The sequence below is a fragment of the Sciurus carolinensis genome, chromosome 12 (assembly GCF_902686445.1).
Source record: "Sciurus carolinensis chromosome 12, mSciCar1.2, whole genome shotgun sequence".
NCBI lineage: Eukaryota > Metazoa > Chordata > Mammalia > Rodentia > Sciuridae > Sciurus > Sciurus carolinensis.
The window spans coordinates 111,648,131-111,665,228 of NC_062224.1; the positions used below are offsets into that span (position 1 = coordinate 111,648,131).

General features: G+C 45.3%; 1 protein-coding gene across 5 annotated transcripts in view; it reads right to left on the reverse strand.

Annotated features, from left to right (window-relative positions):
- Positions 1 to 7,935: 7,935 nt before the first annotated feature.
- Dnm3 (dynamin 3) overlaps positions 7,936 to 17,098 on the reverse strand; it is a 472,254-nt gene continuing 463,091 nt past the window's right edge. For 4 of the 5 annotated variants that reach the window (XM_047520011.1, XM_047520008.1, XM_047520007.1 and 1 more), the window contains one exon: positions 12,316 to 17,045. In XM_047520011.1, coding sequence (XP_047375967.1) covers positions 16,976 to 17,045 — 70 coding nt within the window. In that variant the 3' untranslated portion in view covers positions 12,316 to 16,975. Of the gene's footprint in view, positions 8,080 to 12,315; positions 17,046 to 17,098 lie in introns of those variants that run through there. The other variant, XM_047520009.1, reaches the window with a different exon arrangement.

Consider the following 17,098-nt stretch of genomic DNA (forward strand, 5'->3'; position numbering starts at 1 on the left):
GAGAAGAAATATTTGTTTCTTCACCAAAGCATGCCTTATGGGAGAAGACACTGTGAAATTTGAGCAGGATAAGTTTAAGGCAAATATAATTTTATACTTTTTCTGCATGTAACTCCGTGAATTTATAGAGGCCAGGAATATAACTGGAAAAATTGCAAATAAAAAGAAATCATAGTGTTTCGTTAAGACTGTGTTAAGAAATCCTGAGCCCGTGAGTTTCTGTGAGGATGGTGGGCTCGCCCGTGCTTGCCCTGTGGGTTGCTGCTGGCATGGGAATTCAGACCTAGAAAACGATTGGTGTGACCAGGTGAGACAGTGCTGGGAAACCACTCATTCCTAAAGACAATGATCTGGTCAGTCTCTTAAATTGAAGCCACTCTGGAGGAGTGCAAGTAGAATACTAATGATTTAGATTTCTAAAGAACTTTATGGGGTGTGTGTGGGGGGTGGCAGGAAGAAGTCACAGTAATTACATCCTAACCTGCTTGCGTAAGGAGCTGTCGACCCTTCTCTCTGCACCCCCCTCCCCTCACTCTATGGTATGAGTGAGGCTGGAGACTGTGTTGTCCTTAATCTCCAAATCTAACAGTCTCCTGAAGGCCCATGTGTGTAAGCGCCCGTCCCCAGCCTGTGGCACTACTGGCAGGTGGTGGAACTTTTAGGACGTGGCGCCTAGTGGAAGGAAGTTAGGTTAGGAGACATGCCCCGAAGGGGGCACTGAGACCCTGACCCTGTCCGTGCTGCCCGGCTGACTTGAGATGAGTAGCTTCTGGCAGGATGTGCGGCCTTGCCACAGCCTGGAAAGCACCAGAGCCAGCCCACCGTAGCCTGAAGCCTCCAGGACTCTTGAACCAAAAAAAAATCTTTCCTCCTCCACGTTTTATCTCAGGTATTTTGTCAGCGACGGAAAGCTGACTGACATGGGTGCCAAGGGTTGAAATCGCCATGGGGAGGTGTGGAGAGGGAGAGCTTGGGCCCGTGTGTGCCTTGGTGTGCTGACTTCCGATCGGCACGTATCTAAAAGGCGTGTGCATGTCAGCGTGGCCAAGGGAATGGCCTCTGCAGGAGGTCACACAGGTAGCAGGGATGCACCAGGACTGTAAGCCTGAGACGGCCTTCAGGCGGCTGCGGGTTTACACATTCACACATTGCACCTGTGAGGATGCACGTGGAGCCGTCGTTGACCTCTTACAAGCCAGTCTCCAGAACAAGAAAATGGAAAGTCAGCAGAGGGCCTCAGTTGCACAGTGACACGTTTCAAACCACGGAGGCCAGGGAAGCAGGTCTGCGACACAGTGCCATCGTGTGGACATCATTGTATTCCTTGTTAGAATGACATTCAGTAGGAGATTGAAATTCTTGCTGAATTGTGGTTTGGGAAATAACTGTACTGTCTGAGGTCTCCATAAATTCAGGAAGCAAATAGCACCCCGGGGTTGGTAAGTAATAGTCCTTACATCTAAGACACCCAGTGTGCCCCGGGCACTGTGCTTTGCACGTTATACAGACAGTATTTACTTCTCACAGTGATCCTGGGACAGGCATCCTTTCCAGTTTACAGTGGAGGAGATCCACTCCGAGGGGGTGAGGAACTTCGCTCAGGCTGATTGATAGGTCGGACTGATGAAGCTCTGCTTTTTTTGACAGATGGATTTCGTCAAGGGCTACAGACCACTGGGAGGCAGTTGGCTTTTAATGCTTCGTCAAATCCTTCCACATCCACTTTATTCCTATGTTCTCATCCTCAACATCCAACAAAATAGTGTCCGCTCAGACCTACCACTGCTCACTTTCTGCCCTTTGTGCTTGAGCATGTTTGGTTTCAGGAGTTCATTCAGTCAACAAGTGTTTATGGAGCATTTATCATATGACGCATTGTTCTATGTATTTGGGATATATCTATGAATAAAAAGGGTCCAGGTCCTCGACCGGTGGAGCTTACATCCTAGCAGGAGGAGGCAGATGAAAAATACAAATGGAAGGTAAGAGATGCTGTGAAAGAAAAAAGTGGCATAGTAAGACATAAGGAGTTCAGGACAGGCCTCATGGAAGAGATAACCTTTGACCAAGGAGGGAAGGAAGTGAGGGAATAATCCAGAAGCCCTGGAAGAGCATTCCAGGCGGGCCAGAGCTGCCGAAAAGACCTGAGAGTGCTTGACAAGTGTGGGGTTGGCAAGGAATGCCTGCAGTGCGGTGAGGTCAGAGTAACGTGGGAGGTGGTTGGCATCCTGTGACATCGTAGGCTTCCTGAAGGACACTGGCCTCTACTCTGAGACTGCAGCCTCTGGAGAGCTGGGGAGAAAAAGAGGGACATGATCCAACACACTTTGAAAGGATTGTTCCAGTCGCTGTGGGGTAAGAGTAGATTCCGGAAGGAGCACTGAGACACCCTTGCACTAGTCCAGGCAAGAGATGACAGCGGCTCAGAACAGCCTGATGATAGAGGAAGTGGAGACACAGTCACATCCTGGATATAATTTAAGTCCACAGGGCTTCCTGATGTAGTAGACGTAGGATGTGGAAGAGAGAGTTATAAATGAAGATTTTGGACTGGGTGAATTGAAATGTGGATATGCCATCAACTGAGATGGAAGCAGAGACAATGAATGTGGCTGGGAGGTTTTGGGGAGAGAATCTCGAGTTCAGTTTGGGGCATGCGGGGCACGGGAGGTCGTGAGGACATCCGGACTGAGACATTGGGTGGGGAGCAGGATGTGAGTCTGGTGTTTGAGTGTGATCTACGGGATGGAGACGTAAACTTGGAATTTGTTGGTAATAGAAAAGATACCCAATGCTGTGAGACTGAATGAGGTCATGGAGGAAGACAAGAGGAGGATGGACGACTCCAGAGAACAAAGGTCCTGACAGTAAACCACTGAAGCATGAGGAAACCAAGAGTTGCATCCTGGATGTGAGGTGGAGGGTGACCCATGGCAAAGGGGGTGATCAGCTGGGGTCAGATCCAAGTGTAAGTCGAGCAGGACGAAGACAGAACTGACCATTGGATTTCAGAGGAGGAGGTCACTGGCATCCTTGAAAAGAGCAGGTCGTGGTGCAGTGGTGGGAACGACCTACTGCAGAGGGTTTCAGGGAGAACAGAGAGGAACTGGAGCAGCTACTACAGGCAGCTTTCAGGAAGCTTTGCTTCGAGGGGAGCTGGGATAGAGTACAGAAAATGGAAGGAAAGTGGAGGATAAAAACTGGTAGCATGCTTCCGCGGATGGACATGATGAAATGCAGAGTAACAGCTGGTGGTGGGCGAGGAGAGAGTCACTGGGGCGGGGAGAAGCCCAGCGGGAGGGGGATCCAGCGGCGGGGACGGTGGACAGGCAGGGGTGGCTCACTGGGGGGCAACGGGGGACGGAGTGTGTGGCTGAGGTGGGTAAGTGGGTAGATGAGGCCGTGGACTCTGGAAGTTCCCTTCTGATGGCTTCAGTCGTCTCAGGGAAGTGGAGGCAAGGAGTCAGGTGAGGATGACGGGGTGGTGCCGAGCAGAGAGGTGTGAGGAGTTCAGGATGCTGGGAGGAAGCTCCAGACTGCAGGGGAGCGTGCGGGCGGGGTCTGGGCCTTCTCTTCACCTTGAAGGAGTCGTGGCCTGGGAGGAGGGTCTCCCCGCCCCTCGGGTCATCAGGACCACGTGTGGACGGTGCACTAACAGGAGGAGCGTGCCCTTCTGGGTGGTGTGCCTTTCACAATGGCCCTGTGGCGGGAATGAAGCAAACTCGTGGAGAACTGTGCAGGCTCCCACAGCAGGTTCCAGCAAGGTCCGTGGAAGGTGGCCTGAGCAGCACACTCCTTTAGCCACGGGGAGGGCACCTGTTGGGGAGCTAGGTTACACTGGCCACCGGTTGGGCTTTTGTGTTTTTCTCTCACAATTCATGTTGGTTTGTTTACCTTGGGAAATGGCAGCAACTGCCAACAGACCCAACACATTCCCCTTCCAGGGGTGTTGCAGTGACTGCTGGTGGAGGGTCCAGGAGGCCGCCGCTGCCAGCATTGTGACCCACGGGCTGCAACCCTCTTGGCCCTGCCTCCTCCTGCCTGCAGGGTTGCGCAGGAAGGGGCTGGGGAAGCATCCGGGTGGGTCACAGGAGCCCCAGGATCAGCCCGTGGCTTCCTGTCCTAAACCGACTGGCCCTATAGCTGTGTGACCAGGATGCCGGCAGGATGATGAGCAGACTGATTGCAGCAGTGCTGGGGGTCAGGGGAGCATGGTCCCGGGGCCCCTGAGAAAGCTGGCTCAGAGGCTCTGCTTTGCTTTCCCAAGCTCGGCTGGCTCACCCCTGGCCACTCCAGGGTGGGTCTGTGCCCAAGTCACATTTGGACTCTGGTAAGGAGAACACTGTGGACCTCCTGCTGATTTTAAATTGCCACATGTACAGATCTTTTAGGCCTGAGGAAGCGTTTGAGAATGCAGCTGGGAGCATTTTGTCTTTAAAAGGGAAAAGGCAGGCAAGAGCACCGTCCCTGGCTCTCACTTGCCCTCCACTGCCTTCTGAAATATGCCGAGTGAAGAGAGTGGGGCCCGCGGAGCCCGGACCAGGGGGCTCGGCAGTATCACAGCAGCTTCCAGACGCTGCCCCGTCAGCAGCTGTTTTGAGAGGCAGAACCCGGGCCGATGCCTCCTTCGTCACCCTTTGCAGGGTCCTTGGGTCTCTTGCCTCCTGGAGTTTGTGAACTTTTCTTTTTTTTGCTCGGGAGGCACGTTCAGGAGTTTCACTGAACACGTGAACCAGAGCCGAAAACCAGGCCCGATGTAAAGTAGCATGAAATGTGACTAAGAACTGAGGGTGGAGGAAGCAGTTTGTCACCCTGACTATTCCAGTAACCTGCCTGGCACCTGGTCTGATCTCAATGCGTTGGCCATACTGCGACTTACCAGTGAGTCACCTGGAGCCTTAAAGACGTCATCAATAATAAATACGAAACAAGTTGTACCCCATTCGTTTACAACGAATCAAAATAAGTAAATTAAAAAAAATAATAAAGGGCCGGCTGCCCTTCAACAGGAGCACAGTGCTTACTGTCCACAAGTTCAGTGGATTCACTCAGGTGTAGACTCTCATAGTAAGAGAGTTTCAGAAATTGTTTTCTTTTCCAACAATCTTAAATTTCTATGAGTTTCATTAAAAAAAAAAAATGGATTCGTAGTTGGGAAGGTTTAGTTCAGAACACCAGGAAACTGGACTAAAGAATCCGATATCTGTTATCTGAGGAGATTTTCCTATCATACCTAATGTTGAGTTATAGACAAAGTGGCAAGTAGGACATTGTTTCAAACCGCAGGTAAAGATCATTGTGCTGCAAACCCAGTCAAGTCTGCTTGCCTGTAACGAGCAGCAGGTCCTTCCCTACCTGCTCTGGTTTCCAACTTCTAGGGTATGGACAGCAGTCCCCAAGGCTCACAGACGTGTTACCTACCAGGGAAGTCCTGTGAAGAATGGACTGGACATTGTGTTTTTCCTACCTTTAGTTCCCTCTTCTCCATCTCCTCAATGTTCTGGGTTTTTCCAGCTATGGAATGGGGAGCACCAACTCCCCTCCCTGCTGCCAGTGGAAGATGAATCCAGAGTTGCCTTCTTAAATCCAAAGCCTCTTGGTTGGGAGCCAGGGCAAGTTGGCAGACCACGTCACGGTTTGAATAAAATTTTGCCTTTTCCTGAACCAACACCTGTGGGTTTAGAGCCTTTCATTATATATTCTATTAGGAATGGGAAATTTGGTTTTTGACTGGCTGGAATGAGTTCCATTATTTCTTTCTTCATCAGAAGTCACAATCACCATGTTCTGGAACATGAGCCTGTTAGGTCAAGTAGGTCATAAGGCTCTAGAACTCAACAGCTGTGTCAGGGCTGGAGTCAGGAACAGTCCTCCCAGAAAGACCATAGCACTCGGCTGTAATTACTTGTTATTATTTTTTAAATATTATTTTAGTTGTATACAGACACAATACCTTTATTTCTTTTTTTTTTTTTTTAACATAGTGCTGAGGATGGAACCCAGTGGCTCCCACGTGTGAGACAAGTTCTCTACCATTGAGCTACAACCCCAGCCCCTGTAAATACTTTTTAACCCATTTTATAAGATACTTTTATCCTTTAACTTCACTGATATTCCTGGTGACTAGGGCATTATGAGACTTCAAGAATGACAATATTTAGAGACTATTATTTATTCCTTAAAGGTGTAACAGTTCAGTTCTTCCTGACCAGAGTTCTGATCAGCTCTGAAGAATGCAGTACCTTTCCAGTTCTCTGTCACATACAGAGGGTGGAGTGGAAGACAGGGACACCAAGTCACTGGTCGGAGAAGGGCACACTATGAAGCACAGGGACACTACTGGCAACAAACGTGTTGACAAACCTTAGCATAAAGTGTACTGCAGGCTGCTCCCACCTCCTCGATCCCCTTTCTTTTCTTGTCTATAAAATGTGAGGAAGGGAGGCTGGGGGGGTCATCATTTTGTTCTGCTCTGCCTGGAGTTTTCTCATGGTCCGTTAGGTCAGTTTAACTGTGGAAACATCTGAACTGGGCAACACTGCAGAAAAATCAGTCCAAGTTTTAGACAAAGTGTAAAAGTACCAAGCACTTAAAAAGGAGGAATTGGAAAACCCGTCCCCTTGCCAACCCGTTTTTGTGTAGGGAGGTGGTAGGAACGAGCCTGGAAATGCCTTGTGTTGGGGTGAGCACTACGTCTGGTGGGCTGCCTCCCGGGAAGAATGATGATTGAAAACCAAATACCTGGACCGAGGTGGGGCGGGCAAGGGACGGCACGCTGTGCCTCCAGATGCACCGGAGTCAGCTAAGTGCCTTGCTTTGGACCCTTTGAATTTTGACCCTGACGCTACCGGGTCACCACTGAGCCTGAGATACAGTAAATAGGATGTAACATGTGATAGGAAACTTTTAGCCCGAGAAACTGGTTTCACATTCTTGAGTAGAGAATTCAGTTCTCATAAAAATTTTCTAGGTCCAGAGCAAGAGCACAGTTAGTGAGGGGGTCTCCATTTCCCAGCTGGGCGGTCCCACCTACACATCCTCCTGTCTTTCCTTGCCAGAGCTCATGAGGTCAAACATGGATGCAATAAATGCCAGGGATGAATGACTTTTTGACTCTCTTGATGTCAAAAGTGATTTCATCCTAGAAAGTTTACTTTTAAATTCTAATCTGGGCCATGTAAGTCTTTAAGCAGAAAATTTTTATTTCCATTAAAAACCTTTGGGAAGTCTGTTATGTATTTGACAGGTTGGACTGTGTTGTCTTAATGATAAACATTTTATTTGGACAAATATTTGGGACACTTTAATGGCCTAAAATTTCAACGTCAGAATTATCACTTGAGGACTGAGGCATAAAATTGTTTCCTTCCCTCTCACTGTGTAGATTCTGTTTTCCAGTACTTGACTGACGTGGCAAAGCATTCTCAAGATGCCCAACATCCCTCACCTCGTACTTGCATGTGGTTTCTTTACCCATGAATTTGCCAAATAGAATTTGTGAGGTTGTGTGTTTCAGGCCTACAGTTTCTTCCATGATCTTCCATATTTTATCTCCTTCTCTAAGAGTGTTTAGAAAAAATAATAAAAATAAAAAAATATTTTTGGTGCAATATGAATAATGGGAGTCTTGGAGGCAACTAAAATCATTCAGTCTTTGTCTTCTCTAGGCACCTAGAATTTTCCTTCATCCTTTTACTCTTGTGTTGAAGGGGCATTTCAATTGAAGATAATTATTATTCTCTGGCAAGGAGCATCTTAAATCACAGTGTTCCAACAACTTAAATATTACGTTTCTTAAAATATCAAACTATGCAGTCTTCACCTTACCTGCTTTTTGTTGAGACAAAGTCTCATTCTAATTTGAGTTCTTCTTTAGAAAAACAGAACACTTTTCATTTTTTATATAGAATAAAATTTTTTATTATAGACATGGATCAAAAATAAAAGTTTTTATGTACATATGACATACAGTGCAAACAAAAGACTTTTAAATACCATGGATGGATATGTTGTTGGAAACAAAAGGAGATGAATGATGGGGGTTAGGATGGTCGTCCAGGAACAGCAGGAGGGGGTCGCCTAGTGAAAACAAAACAAAGCAAATAACAAAAAGAAAACACAGATGCAGGGGGAGAAAACAATGTTTAAATTATGAAATAAAATAACAGCATGCGGAAATATCCCCCCAAAAAGCCAAATTCAAATCAGACAGAAAACAGGCGGACATGCAGGGACATGTAAGAATGTCCCATGGCCAAGTTAGCAGTTCCCAGAACTCTCCCCGGCTAGAGCAGCGTGCGAGGGGCCAGCCATTGCGCCTGATCCAAAATCTTATTGTTTTGCACCAGAGACCCACAAATCCATGCAATTATATTTAGGAGAACTAAGAAGAGTACCTGGGCTAAATACCTTTATAACTTGTGTATTTGATCCCCAGTCCTGACTTTGTGATGCTATTTCCAAAGACTTAAATGGATACTGGGAAATCTCCGCAGAGGCAGAGGCAGAGGCACTTGATAGAGAAAAACGGCAGGTGAAATTTTTTCTAAAGTGAGGGAAATAGTAAGGTTTTAGGAAATCAAGTGAACTATGCAATCGCAATGCAGAAGAAGTCAGGGGTTAATCTCACAGAAAAGGATTTAGTAACAAGGAGTTGCTGCAGGTGAAGAGTCCTGATGTACGAGAGCCTGGAATCAAGCCTCAGGACACGAGTAGCAGTGACCACAGGGTTTTGTAAATTTCCCGCTGAGAGCTAGGTGCAACTCATATTCGGAGTTATTCTCAAGTGGGTTGGGTCAATCTGGGTTTCTGGATCTTTCTGCACATCCTTAACCTGTCCTGCATCTCATCAGTCCCAGGGATTTTTGAAGTCAGAGTTGTGCTTCATCTTGACGTTGGCCTCTATTTGCCGGGAAGGTGATTTGTAGCAACTGAAGCTACGGTAACCTCTACATTGCAACAAACAGCTCTGTCATGGAGCAGCAAGCAGGCCAAGTAGAGCTTCCCACTGACTTCCAGCAGAAGTCTACTTGTTAGGAGGTCTCTTTCTGACAGAATCGGCAAGGAAGTCAACATTACAGCAAGCCAGAGCACTCTGGGCTATCTCACACCCCACCCTGGGACTTGGCTGTGGCTGCTCATCCAGGTGCAAAAGGCTTCCACCTCAATTTACAAAATGCCAGTGAGTGAGGTGATGAGGTCAATAAAAACAAAACCAAAACAAAAAGTTTTTTTTTTTTTTTTTTTTTTTTTTTTATCTTCTCTGAGATGTTTATAATAGAGTCCAACTGACCAGGCTATTTCTGAGCAGTGATAAAGTCCAAGGCCAATTTTTCTTTGGTCCAATGTAAGCTGGTTATACTGAGGCCTCCATCCATTTCAGTGACGAAGAGCTTGTTAGTAGCACTCACCTTTCAACTGCGGGGGTCGGTAAGCCTTTGGCTGGCGAGGTGCAGGGGATGGGTATCCCTGGTTCTTTCATGAAGAAAGTATAATTGAATTTCTGTCAGGCTCAATGAGATTTATCACCTGCCCAGCAAACAAACTATTCTGGGGCTCTGAAGGGGCTTCAGAACAGTTTAATGACCTCAGCAGGGTGGGGAGGTGAGCCATGAGGCCCGACAGCAAGTCCACAGTGCTGAAGGGACATCAGGGAGCAAGCGCCAGGAGGCTCGCCCGGGGCAGCGGCTGGTGTTCCAATGCAGAGTCGGGATCAGAAACTTGGGGTCTTGAAGTGCATCTCACCAACAGCTGGAATACTTGCTGCAAATTTCAGAGTGACGCCCATCCCCGGGGCTCCTTCCTTTCCACCTTCACTTGCATCTAGCTTTCCTCTCGCTGCCAAAATGCTGTCAGGGTTAACAGAACTTGACCTGTCAGAGTGAGCTGCATCCTGGACCTGGGCAATGAGTCTTTGCTGTCTCTTTTCCAGAATTCTGGATATATTATTTGGATGCAAGAGCTGAGCGTATTTGGGCTCTCCTACATGGAGAGCCACAGAGGTGCCCCTGCTTTCACGCTGTTGCCCCCTGACCCCCTACCCCGCCCTGGCAGCAAGGAAACTGGAAACTGAGTGGCCACGCATCAAACTAGGGTTTGCCATATAAGCAAATCAATCTAATCAAGGTTATAATTTCAAGTTATATTTTCTTAAACATCCTGAAAAATAACTTCATAAGAACTGTTTGGCCAAAGCATCAAGGAGAACCTGTATATGGAGCATGGGCATAATTTATATTTGAGTCGATTTTGAATAAGAATGACAAATTACCCATTATTTTCTCCGGTCTATCTCAACGCTGTGGTTTAGTCTGATGGTGACATTTCCTTTGGCAAGATTCCTGGAACGCTTTTTCCTTTTCTGTGAAAAACCTCACATTTTCTGCTTTCTTTGTTTAGGTAACTTTAAATCCCAGGACAGCGCATGAGCCTGAAGGTTTGGGCAGGTGAGGAAAGAAAGGCAAAAGTGATAGGCATTCTTCTTTGATGATCTTGAACCTTAAATCAGCCTGGATCCTGCCTTCACAATAATCTCATGAAGGTACTGTGACTGATTTAACATTGCTCTTTTGTGGAACATGGGGGAGAATAAGGTAGAAAACTGTCGGAATTCTGTGTGAGGCTCATTAAGGCTTGCCGCATGGATCTCTAGTCTGCTTCCAAGTTTCCTGGACCTGCCTTCTAGGGACTCAGACACAACGGTGATTAGGCACCAGAGGTCCAAGAGGACCGTCCTGACTTGGAAGCTCCTGAGGCCCTTAGACTTGATTTTGTCACTCAGTTGTTTTGGGTAGCCATCCACACTGGGACAGTCACACCCAATGACTTTTTCTCTTGCCTAAAGTCACAGAAGCAGTGTTTCCTACAGCACATACCTCAGAACACTAGTTCTCTGAGATGTTTTATGAATAAAGCTTTTATAGTTAGAAGAGAAACATGGAGACACCACCCCTTCCTTGGATATTCACAATGGGCTCTGATATTTTTTTTTTCCTTCCAGTAAAAATCCATTTAACTTGTAGTCATCATCTCCCAGAGCATATGTGACCAAAGATCTCTCTTGCTGTATGTGTGTGTGAAACTTTAAAAATCTCTTGGGACGCACTTTGGGAAACTTTGAATGAAGGATGTAGTTTCAGCTGCTATCTCTTGCACATGTTCCAATTGTTAGGCTCCCTATGGTGAAAGAACACCCGTATATAACTGAAAAGCTGAGAGCCAGGTGTGCCGGAGTACAGGGGAGCCCGGGCTGAGGCCAACTGACCCAATGCCAGATACGATTCTCAACATGAAATTTAAAGATTCCTGCAGAAGAACCAGAATCTCGAATACAAACCAAGCAGAGATTTATACCATGCCAGAACTGTTTTTAAAAACGCAAATGGAATTTTGCCAAATAAGGCTCTTAGCTTTTGATAAGCTTCCTTAGAAACTTTTCTGCACGTCTCGTCAGCGTACTTTGGATTCGTGCAGTTGAAACACAGTGTGCAGCACGGTTCTCCTCAGAACCCCTCTCCCAGGTGACGCTGTGCCTGAAGGCAGGGGAGCTACATCATGGAAGCAGATGGAACATCATGGAAAGAGACGAGGAATCACCACAGGGTAGGAGGCCCACACCACTGTCTGACTCCTCCACAGCACACGCCTGACTGTGGAGTGAAGATAAGCCACAGCTCCTCCCACCTGTCCCTTCTTGTCCTCTGCATTTGGACAGCACAGGCTGTGGCTGTGTGTGCTGATACAGAACCCATCCTCAAAATTCACAGCAGAGAGCCTTCTCTCTTCTCTGGAAGCTTGATTAGGATCACCTGGGTGGAACTATGGGTCTCAGCACGAGGGAAGTCAGAAGGTAGGTATCCCCCTCTGCCCAGTGAGCCATCAGGCAGGCCGGCTGGTGGCCAGGAGCTCACTGCCTGCTGCAGGGAGTGCCTTGAGCTGACCTAACGTTTAGCCAGAGCATCATCCCTCCTTCAACTCTCCAGGCTCTACACACTAGCAACTGTCTCGGTGCTTCCTGCCAAATGTCATATCATACACTGGAACTGTCTAAAGCTTGGGACCTTCAATCTATTCCAACAATTTCTTCAAATTAGGAAAAAATATATCTCACTCTCCTGCCTTTCCTTTGCCCAACTTGTTTCAATTAAAAATCTCCTTTTCCCCCAAATTAATGACCAAAAAGCAAAATGTTCTTATTCTCCACTTTGGTAATTCTGAACCAACTGGACCAAAACAGCTGTCAGTTGTTAAAAGCCTTGGGTATTACTGAAATGTATAGATGTGATTCCAAGATATGCAAGAATTAGGAAAGAGGAGGTCCTTCAAATGTTATAATTTATTTCAGGTTCAGAAATACAGCTTCACATTTTCACAATAGGTACATGTGACCTTCAAGAATGATACAGGCTTTAGAAATTCATTCACAAATTCCATTCAGAGTCCATATATCAGCAGTAAGAAATCCTGAAAGTGTCAAGGAGACAGTGGAAAGTATTCTGGCTCATGTTAATTAAAGAATCAACAGAGAAAATAAGATTTGCTTTTGTACACTTCATAAAAGAGCAAAACGAGGAAATTGATTCAGAAAAGGGAGAGAGCATGAACGCAGACAAGCAAAGCAAAGGCTGCACACATGAAATAAAACACAAATCGAGTTAACAGGGTGGGATTCCTGGTTGGGAGAAATAATTTTTACAGATTGGCAGCAGTCAATGAAAGAGGGCAGAGTAATCTGGGTCATAATTTTAAAAACATTACAAAATGAGCAAAGTTGAAGGAATTTAAGGGTAAAGGTAAAGAAAAAAAAAATTGACACCTTGAGCTGAGTCACATGTGAATCCCTCTACCAGAGTGAAGTCTCACCAACACACCAGCGTGGGAAGGTCTGAGGACAACAGGGGGCTCCTCCTTGCATTTCCACTCTTGCTCCCTCACACATATCTTGTATATATGCATACACACACACACACACACACACACACACACACACACAAATAGCAAGGCATATGCTAGCACACTTCAAAAATAGACTTAAAGTTTCATACACAGAGCATCACATAATTGTAACCATTTCAGCTAGACAGAAGGACTAAGATCATCGAGGAGAATGTGTGAGCTCTTTAGAAAGGACTGGGTGATCTGGTGACCTATCCATTGCTTCTCTAAGGTCACCTGCCCCGTTCCACACCAAGCTGAGCTCACGACTGGCAATCCTCTTGGTGGAACGATACAAAAGTCAGGGCTCAAGTCTCGTGTGTAATTTTCTTTCAATGAATTCAGCTCAGAAACCTAATTTTTAGATTTTATTCTTAATCATAAGGAGATTCCTGACAATTTTAAGTAATTACACCATTTGCCAAAGGTAAAATGTTTACCTGGGAAAGTGGATCACCTGCCTCCAAGGAATTAAGTAACTTCTTCCCTGCTTTTTTGTTTTTGCAATTTTACTTAGAAAAATCCACTACTTTTATTATGTTGCTGAATAGTGTATAAAAGAGCGGGCTGCATAGAACAACTTATCTTTTTAAGATTCAGCTCAGCAATCCAGAATGAACTTGAAATTTTAACTAGAGATCTAAAGGGAATGTGTCCAGATTTTTCTTTTGAGACTACACTGCTAAAGGTCATTTCTTCTTTGGCAGCGGCGCTGTGGGTTTGCTACAGCTGCCTGTTCTGCTCGTCTGCCTCACTGTGAGCTCCGGGCCTCTTGGAAGGAATGCGGTCTGCAGTCAGGACATTTGGCATACAGCAAACCAGTGTTACCACCTGTGATGGCAGATCCCCCAAACGCCTCTCTTGGATAAGCACGATTTAAAAAATATATTCCTATCCACACATACAGAGCACGTTTATATAGATATTTACACCTGCACATATACACATATGTACAATACACGGAACAGTCACATCCATGCTTGCGGCATTTTGACGAGTGCTTTTAAACCTACTTATTCAAAGGGACACGAAATACATGTACTCACAGAAATTTACTATGCATATACTGTATACGTAGAGACACATGCATAGAAAATGTGTTTGTACACAGACAACATTAACATTTTCACATACTGGTGTTAGGTCCCATTTCATATTTAAGAATTATGGCTACAGTCTACACTAAATAGTCACAAGTCAATCTGTGTGACTACTTTGTAATTCTAAATCCAGAAGGCTTATAATCATATCACAGGAACTGGTTTCCTTATGTTTGGGGGTAGAATGACTTTGCATCTGAACAAAGAGCAAATTTGCTAATAAATAGACCCTACCGCTCTTCTATGTTATGAAACACAGCTAAAAGCAATATTCAGAAGGGTATTATTGGCCAGTGATTTTTGGAAATGTAATATACCTGATCTAAATCAATACTATCTTAATAATCTGTCCACAATTGAGTAAATGATTATTCCAAATGGTCAAGGTGCATGCGAGATTTAGCATGTGACAGTAAAAACTAGATGTACTTATGAAATAAACATACACAGTTCATTTTTTAAAATCCTAAAACCACTGATTCTTAAGATTATGCTAGACAAGATGTAGTTGCGTCTACTGTGTTGACAGCATCAGAGCCCTCGGGAGGAAGTTATGCAACAGATCGGAAAGGGAACAGGAAGCACACCGCTCCTGGGAGTCCAAGTCCCACCCAGGGCCTGATGCACGTGCTGCACCCAGGACCACGAATGTGGCAGAGTCCTTCTCAGTGGCATCTCCCAGCCGATGCAGCAAACTGAGCATATTTTTCAATGTGACTGCTGCAATTCCACGGGGACTGGATTCTATTAGACATAACGTAGGACGGAAAAAGAATACGAATGCGCCCACAAAGGGAGACAACTGGGACAGCGCATACGTGGGACTACAATCTAAAGCAAACACCATTGTTTATGACTGTCTAAGATCAGTGGAAGGAGATTTGGAAAAAAAATCCCCAACTTTCTTTGACATGGTTTGTGCTGATCTGAGAACACACCAGTGGTTGCCCACAATATTTTCCTCTAACAGAAGGAAATTTTTGAAATACGGCAAAATGCAAAACCACATTTAGCACAAAGCCAAACCCTGAAGTGTATGATTCGTTAGCTGCCTGTTTTAGAGAATTCAAAGGAAGAAGCAAAGGGAATCCTAAAAAGAGGGAGTTTTATGAAAAGATCTCACTGCAGATTATTTTACCATGTCTATTTACTTAACATTTTCCCACTTATCTGGGACACTATTTTAAAAATACTACATGTATCTTGCACATTGGTTCCATTCGCAGAAAAAATAAGATACGAGAGGATGAAGGGTGGTAATGTTTTTTCTACAATCACTTGTAATCTTAAAAGTTGAAATGTCCTCTTTGTAAACCTTGCATTCTTTAACTTTTGCCAATTATAAGTAGACTAGCTATAACCCTTAAGGATACATTCAATATAATGCCATTCAACTTGGCAAGTCCTCTTTTTAATAATGGTTAAAAGTCTTAACTTCATACTTTATGGGTATCTGCTTTGGGTATAAACTACACAGGAAATTAAAGTTAAGTTAACATACAAATCATGTCTGCTGCTTTCAAAGGGAGACATTTCAGTTAGTACAACCTGATTTACTTCCGTAGAATATGAAATAATGTCACGGGACGCCACAAGTCAGTGAATACTTGCTCTGCTGTCCGGGAACAGTTAGCAGACAAAATTCCAGTTGGCTTTTGGCTGATTCCTACATGTTAATCATCTGGTTGTAGGTAGTTCAAAACTGAGCCTCAAGACTGAACTATTAACCTCCCGGCTACGCTGCTCTTGTCAATTTTAGAAATTGCAAATTTGCTTTGGATCTGGATGTTTTGGTTCCGTTTTCTGGAATGGTTTGGACAGGGACCCTGGAGTACACCTGTAGAAGGGTGAGCTCTGCCTCACGCCTTGGCCTCACTCGCCAACTTTTCTTTCCATCCCAGGTACCCATCTGCCAATGTGCCTATCTCACAGAAGCCCTCGGGGTTTGTTAAGAAAGCTTAGAGTGAACAGGGCCCTAAACCCGGTTTAAAGGTATTCTTACCAGATTATTAATATGTAAATAATATAAGGGAATTGCAAATTAGCATGGAGAGAAATTTTTTGCTCCAACCAGAGTAACAATAATACACTGGAGTTCATGTAAAAGTATAGTTAGCTATACCCAAAATTAGATCCTCTGGAAAAATCGAACATTTGCCATGTCAGTGTTCATTGTAACCTACCAGGAGACGGTGAATGATGTGAACAAAGAAATTATATTTTTGAGACATCTTTCGAGATGTGGTTTTTTGCTTCTTCCATGAATTCTGAAACTAGTCAAATCTACTAACTGATAATCCCCAAACAGGTTTGATTCGCTGTTGCACATGATTCAAGTGCGAAGCAGAACGCGTGGGCACCAGGTGAAGCTCTCTAGAACAAACAGTGCAGACTTTCCTTTGCAAGGTACTTTGTGCTTCTGGAAAAGCTTTCTTCTTAAGGAATCCTGCAGTCTTATGAAATAAATAAAGGAAGAGGAGCTGACTATTGGGTAGGTGATAGCAGTAATAATATACAAGAAGATTTCTGCCATCCTACATGGGGCGTGGGAAAAGAAGTATGTATGGCTTAGTTCAAGCGCACTATCTCATTTCCGTTAGGAATCATACTTCATGTGCCACCTGGTAGATCGCCTGCAAAACTTGTCGGAAGCCATTTCAAATGGATGTCAGGCTAGGCAAATGGTACCCAAAGTAGGGGACTGCCACACAAACCTACCTTGGTCAGTGTGACAAAGCCTCTCCAGGCAGCAGTTGCGGAGGGTCAAACCCTAGAGGTTTGCCGTACCTTGAGCAACGAGGGTGAGTGACGAGCGCATTAGTAAAACTGGTGACTTGCCTACTGATGTCCACATGCGACTACTCGTGGTTTGCTGCAGCAGCTATCAAGTATGTTGCTTTCGCGTGATCGTTAGTGACTAATTGCCATGCCAGACACTTCATTTAGTCTAACAGGGAGGATTCTAATGGACGGATTATAGTGGGGCGAGTTGGCGATGGGGGTGGTCTCCGGCTAGAAAGAGAGAAAGAGACAGGTAAAGAAACAAGGGGAGCTGAGCGCTGCTC